This window comes from Empidonax traillii, unplaced genomic scaffold (genome assembly GCF_003031625.1).
Source record: "Empidonax traillii isolate 1590-97213 ecotype Southwest subspecies unplaced genomic scaffold, ASM303162v1 scaffold374:size1477467, whole genome shotgun sequence".
Lineage (NCBI taxonomy): Eukaryota > Metazoa > Chordata > Aves > Passeriformes > Tyrannidae > Empidonax > Empidonax traillii.
Window position 1 is genome coordinate 987,047 of NW_020955567.1, and position 25,550 is coordinate 1,012,596.

A 25,550-nucleotide genomic window follows, 5' to 3' on the forward strand; every position below is an offset into this window, starting at 1 on the left:
CCTTAATTGCTTTTCTTTGGTTCCCTCTAAGGCTTTTGTCTTGGCATTTGATTTTATTGTTTGACATTTTGCTGTAAAAGTTATTTGGGTATTGAATAACCAACATAGTTAATTTGTCATAAAATGGATGGGCATTTTGATCACATTAGTCATGCCTAAGTTTTCAAAATCCTGTGTTTAGAGTCTAAAATATTCCAGTTCTTTTTAACAAGCAGAATTTGGTCTGTTGCTCTAAAGCCAAAGTTTTGCATGTCTGTCAGTAGAACTGTTTTGGCTGCTCTATTTAACCAAGCTGAAGTTGCAGTGTGAGTAGCAGTAATGCCATTTTAAGAGAAGCTAACATCAAACACATTGTACAGGTTGGATCTTTGCTTACCAGGAGACATCTCCCTTTGTGCAATGTGATGTCCATTGGCCTTGATTGGCTGTGGGCTCTTTCCCAGACTCCCTTGTCTGGCAGGCTAATTTGTAAGTTTTACTTAATTTTTTAGGTCTATTTGCCTCAGCTGAACTGCTATCACAGAATTTTTAGTCACATTTTCACGTACTTTTTCAGTGTTCAAATTGCTTTTTTAGACTTGAAGGATACCTCAAGGAACCTTCATTCCAGGGCTCAGATGAATTCTGTAGAAGACTTTTCAACAAGAAATGAAGGATAGATGAATTATGTCATTTCCTTGTAGTAGTTGATAAAAGTATACGAAACATGAGAGATAGGGGAAGGAATTTATTATTTTAGATTGACTCCTTGCCAATGTGACTAAACAGCCGGTTAGTGTTGTTAGAAGTGACTCACGCTGTAGAGGCTCTTAAGTGATTGTAAAAGCAGTGTAGAACAATGACTTCGTGTTTTAAATGTAATAGAGACATCTAGCTTTCCCAGTGAATAAGAAATAACATACAAATAGCAATTGATTCCTTATCATGATAAAATTTCGAATAATTTTTTTTTTTCCAGCTAGGGAAGCAGAAGCAGATATATGCAGCTTTCCAGCAGTGATTGACTGCAAAAATACATAGCAATATATTTTTCAGCTTGAAGTTTTTGAATTGTTGAGGGACATGGCATGAAATGAGGCTAGTCTTCAGCCTCACTGACTGCAGTAACAGAGAAGCTTGTGCTCTCCAGAAATTGAGCAAAGATGAAATAATGCCCAAATCCCTGCAAAGACAATTCAGAAAGGGGTGAGAGCAATGCCTAGTAATGATATGGCAGTCAAGAGAGAAAAATTCAGGAAAGGTGATGATTATCTCAGTGTGTACTTCTAAGGATAAAACCACACTGTGGTTTTGCACTATGTAAGCTTGCAAAGTAGGATTAATGGGACTTACACAATGCCTAAGCCTTGATCTCTGAACAGTAGAAAACTTAATCAAGGAGATTCCAAGGAGGAGGTTGGAAAATTAAGTGAATGAGACAGATTTGGGGGGGTTTGTGTGTGCTAATTTTGGATGAGTTTCTACCCTGGCAACAAACGAACATAAATGAACAAAGAATGCATCAACATAATTACCAGATTTAAATTGAACATTCATAATTACTGACAAATTTCACGAAACTTCAAGTCCCATTTGCCAGTCATCAGGCAATACAAGAAATTAAAGTGCTTTGAGGAGTTCACCAATGGGCTAAAGTTTCTGTTTTGGTGATAAGTCTGAGTCAGAATAAGCTTAGATATCACAGGGAGGTGTACAGGCATTCCTCACAAGAAGGCATACACAGTCTAGACAGTGAAGGTGCTAAACAGAGAAATGAGAAAATGTACTATATGACATCCTAAGAACTCAGTGAACATGAGGCAGGAGTTTGCTGGGTAGTGGATTTTGCACGGATGTTTTATAAAATGCAAAAAGAAAGTGTCATTTGGAGGCCGGTGGGAAGAAAAAAAGATTGTGGAAAAGAAGTGACGGTTTGATGACAAGAGGAAATGGTTGATGTAATACAACTGTAGATGAAATCCTACATAGTCAATAACTATCAAGATCCGGAACAACTAATCATCAGGTAATGTCTTGACTGTGACTCAGTCTGTCGAATGAGAGGACTTAGGAAGATGAAAGATGATATGCTTGCCCAGAGAGATACTAATCACAAACTAATCAAAATATCTGTGGAAACATCTAGCCAAGCAGAAATTAAATCTTTACTGGACTTTTCCAATTGCACAATACTAGTCCAGATGTTCATGTTGCTGAAACATCTTTATTTTTGAAGGAAAATAAAGACAGGAAACACGAGCATTATGGGATGTTTAGTGGCTGTGACAGTTGCTGTAAGGAGACAGGAGGAGCATTCTGTTCCACACTGCCTGGATGTGTGTTCCAATGTCTTAGGTTGAAAGTGGGGCAGAAAAAAAGTTGGTAGCTTTGTCATTCTAGAAATCTTTCCAAGTGTGCTCCATACTTACCTAACCAGACAATCTTAGTTTTTAGAAGCCTTCAGGTAACTTGATGGAAATCTACCCTTTGCTGTTTGTCAGGATGCCTCCTAGGTGGGCAGTGGAAGAGGAGTGGGCTGGTAAGAGAGCAGGAAAGAGACAGAGGCATTTATGGTAGTATTAAGAGAAGAAAAGAAAGTGTGCACTGACAAACTTATACATTGGTATCTTTTATGTTAAATAGATACAGAGCCAGGACACTTTTGTGTTTTTAAGTTTTCCTTGTTTCCAAGGGTTTATGGAGGAGATCTGATTTTCTTTCAAAAAGCATTTGTGATACTATGTCACTGCATTACAATGGTTTCATATGCCAAGACTTCCAAAGGCTCTTGGTGGAATAAAAAAAAAACACAAACTTTTTGATTTCACACTAGGCTGGATGTGTTTCCTTGATGGCTCTTTTGTGTATGTAATTTTCCATGTTTCTTTGAAGAATCAGAAGTTTGTTGCCATAAGGAGACTGGACTTTGAGGCAGTTTGGGTAATTTTTTTTTTTCTTTTTTAAGATGCTTGTGTAGTCTTACTCATATGTTGAGAGTATTTTGTCTTTAGGAGTGTGTATTTTCTTCCAAGATAGAATGACAGTTATTTTGATGTATTTCGCCTTTCCTGGGAAGAGGCATAGTCTGCCTGTTGGGAACATGAGGATGTGTTAAGTTAACAGTTCATTGGCATTGTGTGGTCCTCAGGTATTGCTGTACTTCATTTTTCCTGTCACATGTAGTTGTTCTTAGAAGCTTGAAATGTATGGGGCAAGGGAGAGGGTTTAATATATGAATATTTCAGTTTAGTGTCATGGGCTTTAATACATAGAAGGTGATATATATGACTGGATGACTGTCTTGTCCTGTCTCGATTCAAGATCTCTTAGCCCCTAGTAAATATTTATATTGAATTTTTTCAAATACTTCTTCTAGAAGAGCTTATTTTCTGAGGCAGGAAAGAGACACTATATTGAGGTTTTCTGACTCTGTGACTTTTCTTTGTGGATGTTGTACAAACTTCCTCCTTGTGTTAGCCCTAGGACTCTCCACTAGACTCTCCCCTTTGGCTCCTTTCTATACGTTTTTTATTAAGTCTGACTGTAAACTCCGCTGTTCATGGGATTTAAAGTGTTGTAATGTGCTGTGATATTAATTCTCGAAAGTGCTTTACAGGCTTATATCACACAAGATACTTCATATTTTATAAAGTATAACTCATAGTTTTGAATTAAAAAAAGAATTTTTGTTGCTCTACCTATCAATTCTTTTTCAACATCATTTACAAAACTTTACTTTTTACATGCTGACAAAGTAACAAGAAGGAGCTGCAAGTTAAAAAAAAGTAAAGCAGAAATGAAAATAACAGGATTAATGATAATTAATATAGGTAATGCAAAATAAAAACAAACAAAAAAAGCCATTCTTGTACTTTTAAATATTTTAAAATGTCTAGAAGTTGTAGTCTATTTTAGCAGAATAAATAAATCTCTCTGTCAAAGTATAATTGATATGCATCTCCAAATAAATGATTAGCAAATTAGACCTCTAACATGTAATCTAGAACTTGGAATAGATTAATAGATTAACTCCTGTTATTTCATGATTATGGTTACTTGATGAACCTTGACTGTGTCCTTAGCAACAGAGGCACACATCTGATTTTCTATACCTAGCAGTTATGCTACTCAGCCTTTATACTTTACATAATGTAGTTACAGTAATGAACCCATAAAAAAAAAGAAAAAGACAGTTTGCTGTGAAGATCTTTTATGTAACTCTTAAATACTGTATAGGAACTTTAGTGAGCAATCCAGTATGAGTTGTGTCAGCATGCAGCTATAAAACCCGGTGCTACCAGAGCACAGGAGTGGCACCAGGCCAGGTCATGATATAATAAACATCAATCCTAGGGATATCATTCTGTCGTTTGAAAATTGGAGACTTGAGTCAGTTCCTGTACAGTAAAATTCATATACTCTAATATACTTCAGCAGTAATGGTAATTGTGTGAGGTGATGAAACATCAAAGGGCTGTGATAACAAATAAACATGTAGCTTCAGTGATCAACCTTCATCGTGTAACTTTCCTCTTCAGGAAACTAATTATCTATTCATGCCACTGGCACTGCTCTCACAGCTCCATCCTGCTGTGCACCCCTGAGCTGTATTTCAGGCAGTCATAGCTTCTTTGGCATCACCTGAGACATGTCTCAGTAGCTACTTGTACTCCATATTTCTTCAGTGTCCTTCACCTTCTACTTATGTGTGCTTTTTAGTTTTTCTTTGTTTGGTTGGTTTTGTTTGGTTTTATTTGTTTGTGTTTTTCTCTCCTCTGATTTTTTTTATAGTATCCAAGAGAATATTCTTGCATCCGGTTCAGTCTTCTCATTTTGAAATGCAGTTATCTTTAAGAAAATGTATCAGTTCTATAAACAAAATGCCAAGACTTTTAAACAAAATCACTCTGTTGTATTTTTTTGTCTTTTTTTTTTTTTTTATTTTCTTCTGAAGCGGTATGTGTATTTGAAGGCAGAACCTACTTTGAAGGACAAAGAGAAACTGTGTATTCAAGCTCAGGGGACTGTGTTCTCTTTGAGTGCAAGGTAAGAATACTGTTGATGGAAATAAAATTCTTGCATGTTGGAATTATCAAAGTCCCACTGAAAGAAACTTCTGAAATACAGACAGGTCTACCTTAGGAAGTGACAACAGAAAAGACATTTAATAGGTCCTGTGTTTATTTTGTCTTACTGAGTTCCACATAAAATTTTGCAAATAAATTTATTTTGCATAGCTTCAAGCTTTGATGATGCAGCTTCTCAGTCAAGCAGCATTCTTTACTCCCTAGATATCAACTCCATGATCAGTACTAAAACAGAAGCAGACTGCCTTATGTTTCCACACGCAGTATTACTGTTCAAAATTATGTGCTCATGTGTAAGGGGGAAATAATTTGGAATTCAGGATAATTCTTAGAGGAAAATCTAGAGAAAAAGGAAGGAAAAGAGCTGGTACCTAGGTGTCTGGTATTTCTAGTGATGGAAATGGGGCAGGGTTACATTTTTTTATTTGTAAACAGAACATGCTTGATGAGGTGTCAGTCTTGCCATGCTGCATGAATAGAGCTGCTCTTCAGGGTGTAAATGCAGTTTAAGGGCAAAATATACTCCAGGGACAGCTGTGGGTTGAGAACTGCACAAACTGCTGCAGTGGGTTGCATGTTGTCTCTCCAGGGGAGGGATGGGAAAGAATCCTGTCCAGTTAGAGAGCTGCATGCTGTGGAGTGGAGTTGAAAACCTGAACACGCATTTCTAGGGCGGAGAAAAAGAGGGGAGCAACTCCTCTGGCCATGCAGCTATCAGACCACCTTCTGGTAATCTAACATTTTCATACAGTTGTTAAAAATTGGTTTTTACAATGAAGAACTGGGGACTCTAGTCTTACTGTTGTTGATTTTAATCTTTGTACTTCTTGCAGTAGGTGCTTTGAAACCCTTTTGAGAATGGAAAGGAGAAAGTGACCAGAAATAATTTTGGAGTCAGCTGTAGGTCTCTCAGGGCTGTGAGCTCATATTTTGAACATGACACTTGGGATGTGAATTCTCTGATTAGTCAGTGGATATAATTAACAACCATCAAAAGTTATGTGAGGTTGCCTTGTGTTCCTTGCAGCTGGCAATTGCGATACAGTACAAAAAAAATGCCTCTGTTGGCTGGGCTAGTCTGTGTTTTGCTGATTAGGCTTGTTTGCTGGTAGGCTGCCTCACTGTTCTGGTAGAAACAGTAAGCAGCAACTTTGGCTGATTGAAATGTTGCTTTTTCAAGGACTGAAGTACATACAGTTTCTGCTGAACAGCCTTGTGAATGATAATTCAGAGTAGAAAGTTCGTATACTGTAAACTGTGTTGGTCAGTTAGGAATTCATAGACAGGCACTATTTTATTACTACCTGAATTCTCATAAAAGGATATAAGTAATTTCTTCAGGCCAAGAGATATTAATAGAAGTGGCACAAGTACTGATTTTATGCTTGAAGTCTTATACTGATGTTATCAAGGCAACATAGGCAAGTTTTTCTTTTTGTCTGCACATAATTAGAAACATCACATTTTGTTTTGTTTGGCTGCTGCAGTTGTGCATGCTATAGGCATGCACTTTTCTGTTTGAATATTATAAATAAGTAAATAAAAAATTATCTTCCAAACTGGAATTTATAGAAGAATTAAATGCAGTCCAGACTACCCTGATTGATATTATTTCTATCAAAGGTAAATTTATCTTATGGGATTGCCTGGTTTTGTTTGTCCTGATATAAAACACATCTGTGGCTGCTTTGCTTTGCTATATTATCAGATTAAGGTTGGTTTCTCTGTCAAGATTGTTTAAGGTAAAGTTTGAAGTTTTAATATCGGCCATTGTATTCATGTTCATCTTTATATTTCATGCTTAAAGAGGATTTAAAATTAAATGTTAGATCTACAATAATAATAATACTAATACTAATACTAATACTACTACTAATAATAATATATGCAATGGCATATGCATGATTTTAGATGCTTTCCTTGCATGCGGAAATGCAGGGTTCTGAATTCATTGAGCTCTTATTTTAACCAGATTGTTTATTTTAAGGCAGATGCCTTTAAGGAACATGCTGTTTTTTGCCTAGTTTTCTTTCTTTGCCATATCATGACTAGAGCACTACAAGTCACATTATTTAGGTCTCGAGGGAGCCTAAAAGTGGCACATCTGTGGTAGCCAGATTGCTAAGGCAATCATTTTATGTGGTCATACTGCAGTGACTTCATGTGACCTGCACAGAGTGCCTGAAGATATTCAGATACCATATTGTGGTGTTGTACATTTGCAGATGCCTGATGAAAACTTAGCTGAGAAACCTTCTTTCCTAATAGGGACTCAGTGCCAGTTTCCTTCAGTGTTACTACCATAGCAGTGAGATCAGAGATATTCCAGTTTGATTTTACTTGCTGTACAAATAACAAGCTTCTTTAGACTATTCATTATGAGAACCCTTGATTCTGGAGTTTTTGAGAATAATTGTTACTCTTTCAGGCAAAATGTCAAGAGAAACTTCTGAGTTGCTTGACAGCTAAGATAAGAGAAGAAGGAGTTGTTGCCACACTTTTGCTTCCTTGAAGAGGTTTGAGTATAGGAGTGTTCCGGATGCTACTATTGTGCTATGTTGTCCTTTCAAATTTTTTTTTTTTTTTTTTGAGTTTGGCCTAGACAGCTTTTTGTTTGTATATTGCAATGCCAGAACTCCACTCAAGTTATCATTTTCTTTATTTCCTATCTCACAGTTTTAATCAATTACCTCATTTTAACAGGATCACAAAATGCAGCGTATTCCGAAAGACAGCTGTACAGCTTTGAACTGCCCAGAATCTCAGCAGATTCCCTTATCTCACAGTTGCTGCAAAATCTGTAAAGGTAAAGTAGTAGCAGGATATATATAAGCTTATTGAGCAGGATACATAGAAGCTCAGTGTAATTTTCCATTCTTATAGATTGTACAGACTTTTTTCCTGATAATTTTGAATAGGACGCTCACATGTATGATATGACTGTAAATCTTAAGAAGCTGAATAGGTAACAACTGCACTGTGTAATCTGAAAATTGTTTGTAAAATGCTTAGTAGTGTAAATTATGTGAAACATGTTTATGTGTTTTATTCTAGCCAAAAATAAGTGGAAAGTCAAAGAAATCACATATATATAATTAGTGATTAATTATACATCACCCACTCCAGTGTCCAAACAAAATGGGATTGGAGAAATATCCAGCATCTTTCTGAGGTGCTTTCAGATATCTCTTTCAAAGAACTGTTCTTCCTATTCAGTTGTTCAAATACTTGAGTAACTTGTTTACCTGTTAGGGTTTGTAGTCTTCATCTATAAGCAGGAGCTTTGGGGAATAATTTTGTATGCTGTATACCTTTTGGTGTTACACCCAGTCTGATCCTTACCGAAGGACAGATGTGTAGGAAGTGCTCTGTGTCCTTGGCCCTCTCTTTTGATCTGGACTAATACTGGTATCTTCAAAGCTAAGAGCAATTGCATCTTTTAGTGGCTATATCTGTTTCTGCTATAGATAAATAAGATAAATTGATACCTAGCATGAAAGATGTTAGACTCTTCGACTGATTTTAGATGTACTTCAGTGAAAGTAAGACTGCAGCTATAGTTGTTTCTATGCTACTCAGCGCAAACACAAAGGTTATGATTAATGACATCAAGCAGAGAGATAAGAAAGAAGAAAAGAACTTAAGAGGAGATAGCTTTTGCAGTCAAAAAGGATTTTTTAATGATAATTTTCTATAAAATCTTCAGCGGCTTAGAGAAAATTCTGTTTCTTGTGCCTGGTGTAGCTAGAAAATTTTAATGTCTTTTGGTTGAGTGCTTTCTGAACATTTTCAATCCTCCCTGAACTCTGCTAGCTTGGCTTCTCATGCACTGAGGAGCTTATTCTTACAAAAGAAGTTGCTGTAGGCTGTTATTTAGCAGCATGTATTTTGTTTATTAATACGGCTGCTGCAAAAGTGTCGAGAATCTTAAGAATACAAAAAAATCAGCAAAAAATCCCTCACCCTTTCTGGATGACATGTATATTCTTAGTTAATGCCAAAATCTGATACAATCCAGTATAGGTCAGGAAATGCAGAAATAAGAGTATTGCTTTTTCATGAACTCAGGATTCAGTGGGAAGGACAACAAAAAGGCAAGGATGTCGCTACGGCCAGAGATTACTCTTCACACACACACACATACACACACTTCTGCTGTCATCTAGGAGTATTGAAGATACTCTAACACAGCAAAAGGGTAGAGCATTTTGCTCCTTAATGACCTGTGTTAAATACCAGCACTGTGGTAGCTGTGGAAGTAACATTACCTAAGCATATCTATAGGTTGCAGAGACAATCCACAGCACGAAAAAGAAAAATATTAACCTCTTGTCACAGTAGGTCTGTAATATTTCCAACATGCTCATGTCACTGGGTCTAAATACCAAAACATTCTGCCTTTACAGGCTCTCTGTTTCCTTGTCTTGTTTTGCTTTGTTCCTGTTGCTTCCTACTGCTCCTGAGCTGTCCAAGTGCAAAAAACCTCTTTGACCTGACCTCCAAGCACTCTGTACGTCCTCAAGTGCTTGTTTAACTAATCTTCTATAAGGTTAGGAAAGTTCTTTCACAGCAAAGTCTGAAGAAGAAACCAGGTGGAGTGATAATAATAATCTTTACTGCTAACAAATAGTTGTTTGCTATTTTGCAAGAGGCTTGTGTTACAGCCTGATTCCAGCTTGCATTCTGTAGCTGTTGCTGTCATACCACTCCTGGTTCCCTGAGTTTGACCCATATTCCCCAGTTCTCCTGTGGTTTTTGAGAGAAGAAAATAGTTATTGGAAAACAGTACTGTTGCTTGATCAATTCCAATACTTCAGTGAAAGAAGAAAACTTGAAACAAATGAAATTAAATATAAAACAGTGAAGGAGACAAGCTCCACACCTTTATATACCGATGTGGAAACTAGAAGCTTCAGTTAGAAACTTCAAGTCAGTTACTGCAACCAGCTAGATTTCAACAATAAAATATGATTTAATGGTGTTTAGCAACATTGCATCATTAAATTTCATGAGAGCAAAGAGATTTTTTTTTTTTAAACTACTAAGTTTCCAGCCTAGAAAAGAACTTAATAATCTTAATTTTAATAATCACAATAAAAAGGAAAAGAAGAAATAGGAAAATAGGAAATAGGGCTGGCTAAAAGATGAGATTTTAAAAATCAAGTTCTCTGGAATGGAAAGGATGATGCAATAAGGGAAGAGTATTCAGTCAGTGGAGCTTGAAAGGAAGAGATAAGGGGAAGAGTAAAGCAAAATAAGTTAGTGTTAATTCAAAGACTTCTAGTTAAATGTAGAAGGATTTTATAAATACACCTGGGAAAAAAAAGTGCTAAGAAAAAATTAATCCCACTAGTAAATGAGATGCTGAGTGTCTAAGCTATTGAACTCTTTTATGAATGTTCAAACAAACAAAAAAAATGACAAGAAATATATAATTAAGATGTGTCATGTAAAAGTACTTAAGAATGACAAGGAGACAGTAAGGGGATTTAAGCAAGCCAGCTATCCAGCTGCTTCAGATCAATACCATAACCTGAAATTGAATTGAAGACCTAGAAATGGTCTGTTCTTGTGGCCTTTACTACTCCTTTCATCCATTTCATGCTTGGTACAATTTATTTTTCTATATCTCACAGACAATAGAAAGATATTCTTTGACCTAACAGAAAAAGATAGGACTGTCTTTGACAGGAATGTTTTATAATCCCTGGATTCTTTTTAATCCTCAATCATGCTTGTTTCTGTACAGGCCATGACTTTTGCACTGAAGGACATAACTGTATGGAGCATTCTGTCTGCCGAAACCTAGATGACAGGGCTGTCTGTAGCTGTCGAGATGGCTTCAGAGCACTTCGAGAAGACAATGCCTACTGTGAAGGTAACACTTTGTACAAATGCTTAGCTCTGTTGTATAAATTACTTTGGGATGAATGTACTGGTTCATAAGTTGTCAAAGGGATAGACCTATTCAGCACAATGAATTAGGTATGGAGCATGTTGATCAATTAATCTCTTCAATTAAGTTCTTAAAAAAAAATAAAAAATCTGATCAGCATGGAGGTGACCAGTTAGTATGACTGAGGTCTTGAATTAGAAACATGCTTCTATCTTCTTTGTGGTGACCAATGACAGGACCTGAGGGAATGGCCTGAAGCTGTACCACAGGAGGTTGACGTTGCATATAAGAAAAAGATTCTTCACCCAGAGGTTGGTTAGGCACTGGAACAGGCTCCCCAGGGGAGTGGTCACAGCACCAAGCCTTACAGAGTTCAAGAAGTGTTTGGGTGATACTCTCAGGCACATGGTGTGACTCTTGGGGTTTTCCTGTGTGGGGCTAAGAATTGGACTCTTTGATCCTTGTGGGTCTCTTCCAACTCAGCATATTCTGCAGTTCTGTGATAGAAAATTTTTCCATTTTTTCCCATGGTATTCAGATACTCAAGCAATTTAAAAGTCAACCATTTGAAAAACATACGAGTGTAACATTTAATTTCTCTATTCACTGCTACCTGTTCCCATTCTCTTTCCCCAGGAACTAAGAAATACTAGACCAGTACTGTTAATCACACAAAGTAAAGATTTATTTTTTTAATTGCTTTTATGGTATCAGGGAGCAACAAGCTACTTATTCAGAAGAGAATCATCTTTTAAGTCTAACATAATCAGGTGAAAAAAAAACATCCCCACTATAGCAGCAAAAGCCAAAGTCTTCTTCTCAGTTTCTTAGTGTTTGTGCTAACTGTTGCTGTTCCTCATGAAAACTCTGATTCTGCAAACACATAAAGCCAGTGTGCTGTCAGACCATTCTTACCATGAAGCTTAAGTGCTGGCAGCAGAACAGGCTTTGACTAATAAGTAGTTTGGTTCAGATAAAATTGAATGTCAAGCATCTGTGAGTAGAGCTTAAGGTACTCTGCAGTTCCACCTAATACCTGCACTGTTCTCTGGTGATGCACAATAAATGGGAAGAATCAAGGCCTTTTAAGGTTGTTCCTTCAGCTGAACTCTGCTAGAGTTAATGCCTGCAGCTTGCTTGAGTTAGTAGCTGCATTAATGTCAGTGGGAATGCTCATCTATAGATTTAGATTTGAGAATTCATGGCTGTTTTCAGGAAAGGAGTGTATCATTAATTCTGCTTCATATACATCTCTGCTTACTGTTTACAGTAAGCTTTCTGATTGAAGCTGGTTTTGAGAAGTAGAACTAAATATCACACAGAAACAAATCCCTTGCCCCTCATCATGTTCCAGGAGGCATCTGACATCAGTACCTTGCAAGTTACACAGTATAACTTCAAGCATCAACCTTTTTTTATCCCATAGCCCCCAGAGACTATTCTGTGGCTTAGGCTGTGGATTTGCATTTCTGGGAACTCGCAAGCCATTTCTTTTTTTGAGGGGGTCACAGTAGCAATGGAGTTATGGTGAAATCAAGTGCTTTGAGAAGACTTTTTCTGCAGCTCTATTGTCACTCTACTGAATGAAAGTACAAAAACAAAATATGCTTTCTTAGTGATCTCCGGGTTGCTCAAATTAGTCTGTTGCTATGTATGGAACTTGCCAGGCATGCTATAAGCAAAAAAAACTACAAGCTTTTTGATCAGCATTGAAATGTTTGATGATGACACAGTTTGATTGTCCTATGTGAGGCTGACGCATTTGTATTTTAAGTATATTTACCAGTTTGTGCAATACACGATTTCAATACGATGTTTTTTTGAGAAGATTTATTTGACCCATTGCTTCTGTATGGGTAAATAACGTTGTTCTGGGTGGTAATTATCAATCTGCTTAACTGCTTTCAGAAGACATGTATAAGTGAATAAAAGGTTGGGACACATTATTTACATAGAAATAACAATTTTCCATATTTCTATGTTTGAATGCATTGAATTCTCACTTAAAAATGTTCCTGATCTAGGAACACTTGGTCACATTGAAGCTAACGGGAGTAAGTCTCATTAAGATGTGCCCGTGTGAACAAAGCTCAGGAGGTTGTGTTCCTTCCATAAGAGATTCTCCCACCTAAGGGTGAAGCTACATCAGCAGGAAAAGCAGCCTGGCTTTGCTGCTGGTTACATGCTGTAGCTGCAGTGTACGCACCACACTTAACTATGCACGGTTAGTACATGGGTCCAGACCTGGCCTTGGCTGTCCGACCCTGACTGTGAGGGTCATGTGCTGGTAGACTGGAAACAAGGTTACAACTTTAAGCTTTAAGATTGTTTTCGTGGAAGAGAAGGGACAGGGAATTGAAAGACCCGTGCTTCTTCAGAGTTGAGCTTTTAGCATTGTAACCCTTTTTCCAGTCCAAATATTCCTTTTTGATTGTTGAGATTTTTTTATTTCTGGAAAGAGACTCTTACCTTATTACCAAACTAAGTAACAGCAAAGGGCACAATAGCAATAGTGTAACACCAAGTCTTTTAGAGTCCTGTACCTCAGCTTAAAAGGCTGAAACAGTCCCAACTTCCCTTTCTCAGCAGATGGCCTTTCTTCACTCTGACATTATCGTGGCTTTAATTGCAAGCAACACCACGTGTAGAAATGTCAAGTAAAGACAAAGCCTTTCAGAGAAGGCTTCTCGTAATGGTTGGAGCCCATAGGTACAAGAGCTGTTTCTATGTTTGCACTTCTCAGACATCAAATATATTGCAAAATTACATGTCATTGATTCTGTTTTGAAGCCAAATTTCACTAAATACAATTTTGATTTGTGCCTCAATGCTGTGAAAATTCAAAAAATAAATAGAAGTAATGATGCTCCTATTGGTGGAACTTGTCCTTAAGGTAGAAGAACAAATATAAAAGTATTCAAAGCTGGGTTCAGTGTGGGTCTGGAAAAGCTACATAAATTTCATCTGAATTGTGGAAGGCTTTGGCTTCTGTCCTAGAAAGAACTTGTGCTTTTCCAAAGCTGTGTGATGTCCCTAGGTACTGTTATGGTAGATAACTTTCTGTTTTATAAATATAGCATTTGTTAATATTTATGTCACAATTAGCTTTCCCTTGGAGGACTCTGTAAAGCAATACTTAAAGAACTGGGAATTCTTCATTTACTTGCTGTAAGCCTTATTCCAAATACTTTGAAATCTGGTTTTTGCCTCAGGTTATTATGAAGTTTCAGATACTTTGTGGGCAGGTTTGGTATGGATTATGCTGTGCTGCTCAGGTGTAGGCACTTTTGAACATAGCACCCTTGGTGTGCAGCCTACCTAACATGAACTTTTTACAAAAATAGAGGTTCTGATGAGTGTAATTAGTTTTTTCCAAAGTAACACCTGCAGTACTCTCAAACTGATGATCATCCTCCAGGATATATTTCAAATAGTGTTTAAGGCCCTCTACTTTTATGATGGTGGAATTATGCTGAAAAGGTTTCTAAGGATAAAATTTGTGACTCTTGGCTACCAAGATATTCTAATGCATCTAGAGGAGTATATTTCATCTATTTCTGTGCAAAATCTGATATCACTCCAGAAGTGTTGCTAAGGATTGCTGGTCAAATGGTGAGGAGAGCAGGCTTAAGAAAGGAGACAGGAGAATGCAGTATTCTTTTTGTGGAGATAAAGACAGACTATGATCTGAGAAAACCAAGTTCTTTATTTCTTTATCAAGAGGATTTTGCTTGATCCAGAGGCCATTTTGCATCAGATACTGATTTTGGCCACAATAGAATTGTTTTTCTTTACAGCAGTCTGTATAGTGCTGTGTTTTAAGTTTGTGACATCATTCTCTGCCGTAAAAATGGAGGTACTCTTTCTGGGGTGACTGTTGTTCAGAGACTGGCTGGGCACCAGTCTGATGGTGAGAACTGGAGAGTGATGGCCTTTGAATCCCTTTTTTGCCCCCCTTTTCCCCTTCACTTATTAAATGGTCTTTATCTCAACCCATGAGTTTTTTCTCAGTTTCACTTTTTCGTTATTTCCTCCATCCCACTGGAGAGTGGAATGAGGAAGGAGCTGGTGGATGCTAAATTGTTGACCAGGGTCAGCCCTTTACCCATCACAAATTTACCTTATGGGTGTGTAGATCATAGTGTTTATTTTTTGATATTTGGAAATATAGTTGTACTAGTTGCTAACTTAACAATTTGGGATCATGTAGTAATATTAAACAATTTTTTGAAACCATTTTCCACCGATATTCTAATTTATTCTTTTTCCTAAGTAACTCTTGTACTTTCTCTGCTGTTGTCATGTTTGTCCTGGTTTCAATTGTAGCAGATGAAATTAGACCAAAGACTGAGTGACTTTGTCTACTTTGAGATTTGCATCAGCTTCACTGATGATTGTTCCTTGAGGGGCGAAGGTTTTCAGTTAAGAAATCTGCTTTTGAATAAGCTGACTTGATTTGAATCATTGTCAGTGGAGGGAAGTAAACAGTCTAAGAGGATAAATTGTCTCTTTCCAGAGATGTTTGAAGCATGTCAGAAATGCCACTTACTTGGACCTCATCAGGTTTCCATTAGCTCAGAGTTGTATGTTCTCATTCTATTCAGAAAGACTTGCTAATTTATCCCTGTGATTGCATAAAATTTCTAATTTATTATTCAACCCTCTTCCCCAGCAATATAAGCAATACACTTCTTCACTTACCTAATTACCTAATCTTACTGTTAGTCTTATTGGTTTAAATGACTGGATTACAAAAATAAATTACATTTTCAAAATTAATATGACTTCTACAGACTGCAGTGACGAGGGAAAAAAGTTATAAAAGATAAATAGTAATAATCAAATTGCAGTAGAATATGCATCGCATTGTATTGGCCAAGTACAGTTATCAACAAAATATTTTTTGTTAAAGTAGATGTAATATTGGTAAGAGTGTAAGTAATGGAGATAAACCCCAGGGTATTAAAATATATTCTATTTAGTTCTCTGGGTATTTAATGATAGCTTTAATAATAGCCCAATACTGGGCTATTTGCTAACTTGTCTTTCTTCATGGTATGCACTGTATTTTTTGGGTGAGAGTCCTACGCAGAAGCTCTACAGTACTGTCAGTTTTGTGAACCTGGGAAGGTTACTGAAACTTCTCCCTTCATACATAAATTCTTTTTTGTAAGTGAAATGTGACAATAGTATCACAAAGAGCTAAGAAATAAAGATTTCCATCCTCATCAACTGGCAGTGTTTGAATCATTAGCTTGTCATTTGGGGTTGGGTTAGAAAACTAATCAAGCAGAAGGAAAACTTTTGCTCTAGGAGGGCAGAATTTTGCTTCCAGATTTCTATTAAAAACTAATTAAATATTATTACTATTGAAATGGAACATTAATATTAAACAGTATTATGTATTATCAATTATTAATATTTGTTCTCATCAAAGGCAGTGTCATCTTATTTCCATCATTATGTTGTTGAGAAATCTAAATATGAAGAATTACCAAGACAAGAATTATCAAGTTTTAATGTATCAGTGTGTCAGAGTGGGGTAAACCCTTCTTGTCTGCCATGACTCTAATTCAGGAATACGACAAAGCATATTCCTGACTTTAAGTGTACGAGTAGTGTCCCCTCATACCAGTTTATAAAGCATGGTGCATGCTGGGGTACAGATAGTTCCACCACTTGTACATGTACAAATTGCAGGAAGTGATACAGTGTTATTAGGTATTAACTTTTACAGGAGTTACGTTCAGACTGATTCTATCATCCACCCATAGCCAGGACTGACAGTGATGTTACTACAATTAAAAACAAAGCTGAAACTAGTCATGTAAAGGGACCTTCTTAAGAAGTCTTTTAAACTCATTTTGCTACTTGTTCCTGGTAAGGAGAGGCTTTACTGTACTGAGGGCAGCCCTTTTCCACTAGCAATAAAAACAAATGATTCATTTTGGTTTTAAATGAGAAATTAAGGTTAAAATTTCCATATTAATTAATTAAATCTGCAACCTCCAAGGAAAAGAGAAAAGAAACTAAAGCCTTAGTTTCCTCATTGGTCCGGTTTTCCCCAGTAGCTGGGAGGTGACTATTGAAATAATTAGGTGCTTTCACTGTGCTGAAAAGTTCCCACTGCCATCTGGTTGGGTTTCTTTTGCAACTTTTAAAACCTCAGTCTAAAAGTGTGGCACAGTCTTAACAATGCAAAGAGGCTGGATCCCCAAGGGCTGTGACAAAGATGCAGAAATGCCTTACATTTGGAGAAACTGAATTTAAACCAAATATTCTTTTATGAAGAATGCAGAGCAATAGCAGTGTTTGTATCTGTTATGGTACTCTAACTAGTTTGACATCGCTCGCCACTTCTTTCTGTAAAACAGGCAGTAATCTACTGGATAGCTTGCAAAAATGTGCTGTGTGATTTAGACCCTACCCAAACTCCAAATGCACTCTACTCCACCCACAGGGACCTTATCACTGCTTACAGGTTCTGTCTTCCAAGGAGTTTTAAATACATCAACGCAGTACAATCTGAATTCTCTCTTCCTGAGAAGAATCTCATACATATTTGTAGTTTCTATACAAAATTATTAATGCTCCTTATTACCCTTTCAAAATAGGGGAAAACAAAAACACTAACAGTGGTATTTTGAAATTCTTGACATTTACAGCTCAAAATTATGAGAAGTTGTCATACTAAAATAGAAACAGAAAAAGATTATTTTGCAATTCAGATTTAAAGACATATTTCTCATGAAGTGCAGCACTGAAGGTGGTTAGACCATGAACTGGAATCTCAGTAAGTTGTTCTAATTAATTCTAATTAATAAAATCATATACAACATCCCTTTTACTGTCAGTATGCAACAGCATTAAACTAGTTCTTTGGTGCCTAAGGAAAGGTCCCCTGGGATGCTTTCATGTCTGACGGATAACTGCATATAATTACTTTTTTTGTCATATATACACTACCATATAAATTAATTAAAATACACAGTAAGAAGATGCAGTTTGCCGAGTAAAATGTTACATGATGGTAGACAATATTTGTTTTCAAAAATTTCCTGTGATATATATTTTTAAAACTATATAATGTGTATGGAGTCCAGTGATGGTTTTTTGAGACTGAGATGAAGACTTTGTTTTCTTCCAAGAGTCTCACATTCACAAGTAGCTGTTGAACAATATCTCCTACTGCATGTTTTAACAAGGACAGTTTTATCTCAAGTCTGTCTCCCTTTCCAAAAACTGGGGCAAGTTAAAACAAAAACAACTCTTTGTACTGATAGAAGTGATACATCTAAAACACTGTAATGTTGTATTGTGTCCTTTCAAAGCTATATAGAGCGTCTGTCAAGGAATGTAGACCTTGAGTGACTTTGCTTTTATTTCAAGAATATTTTCTGTCCTAATGGCCCACTCTGGCTACAGGAGATGGACAGAGAAATCATGAACTTGAGCTAAGATCAGAGATTGAAAATAGTGTGAAGGGAAAATCACCAAGATGTGTACAGTGCGTATATGTGTTATCTGTGCAGTTTAGTTATAAGCTAGGAAAGAACATGCCTAGTGTGAAGATCCAATAATTAGAATTTATTTTTAGGCTAATTGAAGCTTTAGCAGTCTAGTCAAGATATAACAACCTCTTATTAGTTTAATTACAACAATGCTAGCACTAATAAGCCAACTCACCCAGATACTCTAAAGGTCTTTTAATAATTCAATAAAAATCTATATGCACAAGTAGCTGTCTAATTCTTCTTACTTTCCCTGTGCATTATTACTGTGAGTTTTTAGTGGCCCAAGTTCTTTGCTGGGAGCAGCATGGTACAGATAGTGGAAGGTTATTTTATTTTTTCTCCTTGGACTTTTTGTATACTTGAGGTTATTTTTGCGTGCTTTAACTCCGTATGTCAGGTATGGTTTTAAAGTTGCTTCACAAGGCTAGTTATATTATTGTGATTTCTTAGGTTTTAGTGTTTTAGTCTTTGAGGGAGGACACACAGCTGTAGAAATGTTGGCATAAATAAAAGTAATAAAAACCTCCAAAACCAAAATCCCCAGTTTCAAAGGTAGATCATATGTATGTTACCTCTTTTCTGCAGATATTTTGCTGTTAAAACAAGGCTTTTTACTGGCTGTTGGCAACACCAAAGACACAGGGTGTAAAGAGAAGAAAAGGTCAAAAACTATCTATAGAGAGTAGGAGTGATAATGGTGCTGTAAGCTGAAATAAATAATGTGGGACATTGTGAAAAAATACACAATTTTGATTGAAGTTGATGTTTTACGTCCTTTGTATGTCAGTTGGAAAAACTGCTGCAGTGGATTTGACAGAGTAAAGCAAAACAAAAGTGAAGTGATGGTCTTGTGACTGACTGGAGTAACAGTAGTAATTAAACCATAGGCTTACCAGGTGATGGAGAGCCTAGAAATAGTAGTTAGTGGAGGAGGAGTAAGGACTGTGCCAGAGCCCCAAGATATTTTGTCCTCTTAGCAAGTGAGAAAAGGTATGCACAAGAAGAGACATATAGGAGAATAGTGTTATGAAAACCAAAGCACACAAGTTATTGAAACCAGGCTGTAGGTGACACTGAAGGGACCCTGAAGAAGGACCTTGGAAATATGGTCTGGTAAGTGGGAGACCCTATTCAGAGCATTATTTTTAGAGCAATGAGCTGGAAGGTTTTAGTGTACTAAACACTGGAGCAATTGGGAAGGAAGAGTTTGAGGATGAGTTAGTGTGTTTGATGGTGGAAGGAAAAAACCCGATACTTTCACAGATGTGTAAGCTGGTGGGAGCTTGCTTCAAAGTTATGGTCTATTCTTTTTCTTTTAAAGAGTAAGAGGTGGTGAAGGGATGGGTTGAACACAGGAGGAGAGATAGGTGAGAGAAATCTGCAGACAGGAGTAAACCTAGTCAGGTAAAAATTATCTGAGGGAGGAAAACAGCAGGGAAGCTTGAAGTCAAAGGGAAAAGGTGAGAAAAGAAGGATGTGTAAGTGGAGGAATGACTAAGAGAAAGTAAAAGGATAGAATTTTTGTCCTCTGTGATCCTGTCCAGGATAAAGGACAGGCTGTGTTTGTTTTAAAGGTTTTAAGTCCACATTACTTTTTTAATGGTGTTGATTGCTGTGATCTGTCATTGTTCATTTTCCTCTTTTATAGTCACTTAATTGTTGAGTAACATCTGCTGAGCAGGTAAATGTGGGGCTTGGTATTTATAGGCTGTACAGGAAGAATCTTTCAGTAATGTAATACCATGGAGATTTTATTTGTTTTATTTTGAAATTGTAGCTCTAATCTACTGTGCTCTTGTGCTCAGGGTAATTTTTGATGCACTAATGAAATATTTTTTTATAAATAAAGCTTTTCATGCTCCTGTTCCCTCTCTTCCTAGGTGTTTACCTATTTGTTGCAAAAATCCTGCTTGAGCATCTCCCTGGCCGTCATATAGCTCTGTAAGTGCAACCAGGGAGATCACTACAGAGTTTTAAGGGAGACAGCTGGAGGCAGGATACTCTCCATAAAGGATCCTCAGTTCTAGAGATATCCTCCTCCCTTAACAGCCTATATTTACTGACTTAGTACCAAACTCATTTGTTCTGGCAGGCTTTTGTGATGGATAAAGGCAGTAATGTATAGGGAGGCCTGAGGAGAGGCTTTGTTTGTTAGTGTGAGGCTCTGGCCTACAATGATTTATAGATTGCAGGTCAAGTTCTCTTCTTATTAATGGGATTGTAAAACATAACTGGGAATTTTACTCTGGGGAAGCAAACTCATTAGGGTGCAGGAGGAAGGAATACAGGGAAACATTTCTTCAGTTACGTATTTTGCATAAATTTTGTTCAAGTGCTTGAGGGGATAAAGAAAGGCAGGGGTTTTTCCATCTTTGGTGTTTTTGCAAGTATAAATAAATCATTGAAGTGCAGATTCCAAACACTTCTGCACTAACCAGTTTTCCCAGAGGTGCCCCTTTTATCTGTTCCACTGGGAACAGAGCAGGTTGATGATCTCCATGACTACATTGTTGTCAGTACATCACAGCTGGTGGCTCAGTATCACATCACAGACTTGAAGCACACAAGCCTTTATTGTTGTATGTGTAGAGCCATTGGAATGGTGCATTTATCCTATTGAACTGACTTCAGTATCTTACTGGCTGAACAGTAAGACACGAATGTGCATTAACATGCTAACTAGGCTTTTTGGCAGGGGGAAATTAGATAAATGCTGTAGCCTTTCTTAGATATTGAAATGCATCAGGTTTTCTTTTCTACATTTATATTTAAAGGTGATGTGCTGGTTTTGGCTGGGCTAGAGTTAATTTTCTTCACAGTGACTAGTATGGGCCTGTGTTTTGGACTTGTTCTGAGCACAAGGCTGATAATATAGCAATGTTTTTATTGTTGCTGAGCAGTGCTTGCACAGAGTCAAGGCCTTTTCTGCTTTTCATACTGCCACACTGGCAAGGAGACTGGGAGTGCATGGGAAGCTGGGAGGAGACACAGCCAGGACAGGTGACCCAAACTGACCAAAGGAATATTCCATACCATATAGTATCATGCTCAGTATATAAAGTCAGTGGTGGGAAGGAAGAAGGGATGTTTGGAGTGATGATGTTAGCTTTCCCCGGTGATGGGTGTTTGTCTTCCCAAGTAACCGTTACATGTGATGGGGCCCTGCTCTCCTGGAAATGGCTGATCACCTGCCTGCCCATGGGAAGTGCTGAATGAATTTCTTATTTGTGAATGAATTCCTGCTTGTGTGTGCAGCTTTTGCTTTCCTTATTAAACTTTTTTTGATTGCAACCCATGAGTTTCCTGGTTTTCACTCTTCCAATTCTTGCCCTGATCCTGCTTTTGGGGGAGTGAGTGAATGGCTGTGTGGGGCTTGGCTGCTGGCTGTAGTTAAACCACAACAGCTGAATAAAAGGCCACACCAGGGTTTTCAACCAGTAAGCAGGATGAAAGGGCTTTTATTTTGGTAGTCTTGAAAGAGAACAGATGTTGGGCTCCTTCCAGTCTTCCTTGATCTCTAATACCTTAACCTAATGTATATGAAGCTTGTATGTGGAGTGCTAAAAGGAGAACAGAATAGTATGCTTTTAGTATGGTCAATCTCTGTGTGACTAGTTGTCATTTGACCATTACTTCATCCGTTTTTGTATTAATTATCTTTATTTAGTATTAAAGTTGCAAACTGTTTGTTAGAACAGCTTCGTATCTGCTGTATGTCCATGGTGTAGAGGGTCTTTATGTGCCAATGTAACATAACTATGTGATAGTAGCAACAATAGAGAGCTAGGTGGAAAGACTTTTGATTTCCACTGAGCATTTAAGAAATGTGAGCAACATATTTGCAAATCCATTTGAAAAAAAAAAAATCATCTTTTTTCAAATGAAACACTTCAAAGTTAACCTGATCAATTGTGGATTGTATTTTTTTTTCTATTTTTGGTATCAATTGAACAAGCAAGGTTTAAAAAAAAAAGGGCAATTACTTTGCAAAACCGCAATATGTAGTATGTTGGCAAAATGAAAGCTTTTATTTAAAGTACTTCTAAATTAGAAGATTTGAAAAGCTCTGACTTTAATTTTTTCACTGCAAAATAAAAACTGTTGGCATTTTGGGTCTCCCGTGGCTGTTTACCTGCCAAAGCAATCATTAATATAGTTTTCAGAAAGTTCTATTTAATGCTTTTGAGACTTTGGATCTTTAAGTAGAATTTTCTGAGGGTGCCAAAGCTTGCTTCTCAGCAGTCTGTTGACGCTGAGAACATAAGGCCTCTAATTACTTGAAGACTGATGTTGTTACTTAAATACAAATCAACACCATTAATTTAATATGGAGTTGTGAACTGGAATTATGAGACACAAGTTGCGTCATTTGTTGTAGAGGCTGAGGCATATGTTGTACCTGCTGGCTGTTTTTGTGAACTGGACTTTCGTGTGCCCTATTCCTCTTTCCACGCAAAACCAGCTGCTTCTGTGATAGTCTTCTGATACTTTCACTTTTTTTTTTGGTGTTCTTAGACGATGATCACAAAATGTGTTTAGAGCCTTAGTATGCTCACTGTGTTCACTGTAAATACACTTTTATTTGTGTATGTCTTCTTGTATATAAATATTGCAAAATTACCTATTCCAAACCAGCACCTTGACAGAGCTGTGGTTCTTCCATACCTGCAGATCTTTCAGGGAAAGGAAGGAGCGGAAACCAGCTGAAGTATATCTATCAGCCACAAAATTCTTAGAGACTGAATTTGTGCAAAGTAGCATGAGGGTGGCTAACCACCCTCAGCATTCACAGTGAACACCTTCATGCTTTGTAGCCAATTGTCCCCAACTTCTCCAGCAGAATCCAGTGGGCAGAGAAACTGGGGAAAAGAAAGTTATTTTCAAAACTGAATGAAATTAGGAACTTACTACAGAATCACTAGTATTCAGTGTGTCACATTGCTTTGTACTGGAAGGCAAATTATCTTCTAGGAATAAAGGATGAAAAAAGAGCAGGCAATGAGTGCAGTTGGTAAATAGCTATTGATTTAAAGACACTGGGAAGATAAGAAGAATTGGGAGAGAGAATTGGTAAGCATACAACCTAAGCAGAAGTAAAGTACAGAACTTAACACTGTTGACATGTAGCAGCACAACATTAAGAAGTCAACCCTGATTTGAATTTATATATACAGTCTACTGTTTTGAACTATCATTAGACTCTGCAACAAAAGACTTTTCAATCCACGGATTTTATTTTCAACTCTGAAACATCATTAAAAACAGGGAGGAAATAAAATCTGATGAGCAGGAAAAAAACACTCCAAGCCAACAATCCATTTTTAGCCTATTTTGGTAGCAAGGTTCAGTGGCACATTGCATGATGACATAACTAGGTGTACAGAGTGTCTCAGTAATGATCATTAGTATTACAGGAGCAGTATGCTACTGAGCACTTCCAAAGTAATATAGGTTTTCTTCTTTGCAGTATAATAAAACTGTGCATAAGTTTCTTTGTTATTGGTAGTGCGTTCTCTGTCTTACCATTTCTTACCTGTTACAAAAAATGCATCTAATTTTGCAGCCCAAGAGAGTACCAAACCCAATTAGGTGTTGAAGTCCATGCCTGCAGTGATTTATGTCTGGAGTTTGTTCTAGGACTTTATACTGTAAGAGGTATTCTGCCCCATGAAGTATTTTATCAAGTTTCAAATTTTTCTGTCAGAGCAGGTGTTTATATAAATGAGATCCTTTCAGGTTCCTTTCCGATATGGTGTGTGTATGTATCTATATACACATATGTATGTAAACATATACAGATGTAGATATATGAGTTTATATATATTAAAAATACTGATTGGTTACTTTATAGTTCTAAGAGAGACTTACACTAAGTTCCAGTGTCATTTCAGATCTTGCCATATTCCTTACAGTTTCTTCCCAAACAACAGTTCCTGTTAGATCAAAGGCATATAGTGTGCATATAGTTGTGTGTTTGTGTACTGATAACTGCAGTGATACAGGGTGCAGTGAGGGATAGCATTGCAGTGCTGAGGTAGTTGGTCTGCTGTTTGGCATACTGGTTTGGTGTTATTTTGGTTTTGTTGTTGTTGTTCTTCTTATTTAAATCATAGGGACAACATCACAGACACTTCAAAAGGAAAGAAGTAAGCCAATGTAATCTTCTTTGTAACTCCACTAACAGCTGTTCACAGAAAGCTCATGGTGCTTCTGTTGTTTGAACACTTCAAACAGTTTTTCTAAAAGAAGCAAGCAAAAAAACTTTCCAAAATGCATTGGTATTCTAAGTAACTCTTTAGCCCCCTACTGATGAAAGTGAATAGCGGTGTAGAGAGATTGCAAACAACACTGCTGAATTTGACTCATGTTCCTCTTTGCCTTGTTCACAGATATTGATGAGTGTGCTGAAGGACGGCACTACTGTCGTGAGAATACCATGTGTGTAAATACACCAGGATCCTTTATGTGTGTCTGCAAAACAGGATATATACGCATTGATGATTATTCATGTACAGGTAAGAGCTGTGTATTTGTGGATGGAAATAACAAGATGGTAGTCTTTAAGAGCACTGATACAATTCTTCTAAAGTTAATCTCTGTTCAATTCACAAAGAATCTAAATGAAATGTTAAACAGAATAGACACTAAAATAGTTACAAAAATACAGTGTAGAAAAGCTGCTTCATTTTACAGATTATGTATATGTCATATTGTTTGCCTAAAATTGTAAGGCAGTCTGGAGTGTTTCATAGATCTGCATGGTGTTGGGTGCTGATCAAAAAGAAGAGAGGAGGAGACTGATGGGAAAAATAAACAAGCTGAAATAGTTTTACTTGGTTTCCATGTTCCATACCAGTACAGCTTGGAGTATAACAACTCCACTGCAAACTTTCGATGGTGTTAAATTTGCTTGATGTTAGAAGTGACTGTGTCCTCCTTTTGAATTTTCCTGTCTCGCTCAGGTTCCCCAGGTGAATCCTGAGATCAAAGGGCAGGAGTTCTGCTTGCCTTGAACCAATGGACAACGTAGCTGATCTTATGCCTGTATCATCAGTGGATGCTCTGGGGGGGGTG

The 25,550-nt window shown here is 37.1% G+C and overlaps 1 protein-coding gene across 1 annotated transcript in view; it reads left to right on the forward strand.

The window, feature by feature from the left end:
- The window catches only part of NELL2 (neural EGFL like 2), a 144,333-nt gene that overhangs the window by 54,628 nt on the left and 64,155 nt on the right, over positions 1–25,550 (forward strand). The window contains exons 10-13 of the mRNA XM_027892909.1: positions 4,934–5,025; positions 7,770–7,872; positions 10,816–10,944; positions 24,866–24,991. Coding sequence (XP_027748710.1) covers positions 4,934–5,025; positions 7,770–7,872; positions 10,816–10,944; positions 24,866–24,991 — 450 coding nt within the window. The remainder of the gene's footprint in view (positions 1–4,933; positions 5,026–7,769; positions 7,873–10,815; positions 10,945–24,865; positions 24,992–25,550) is intronic.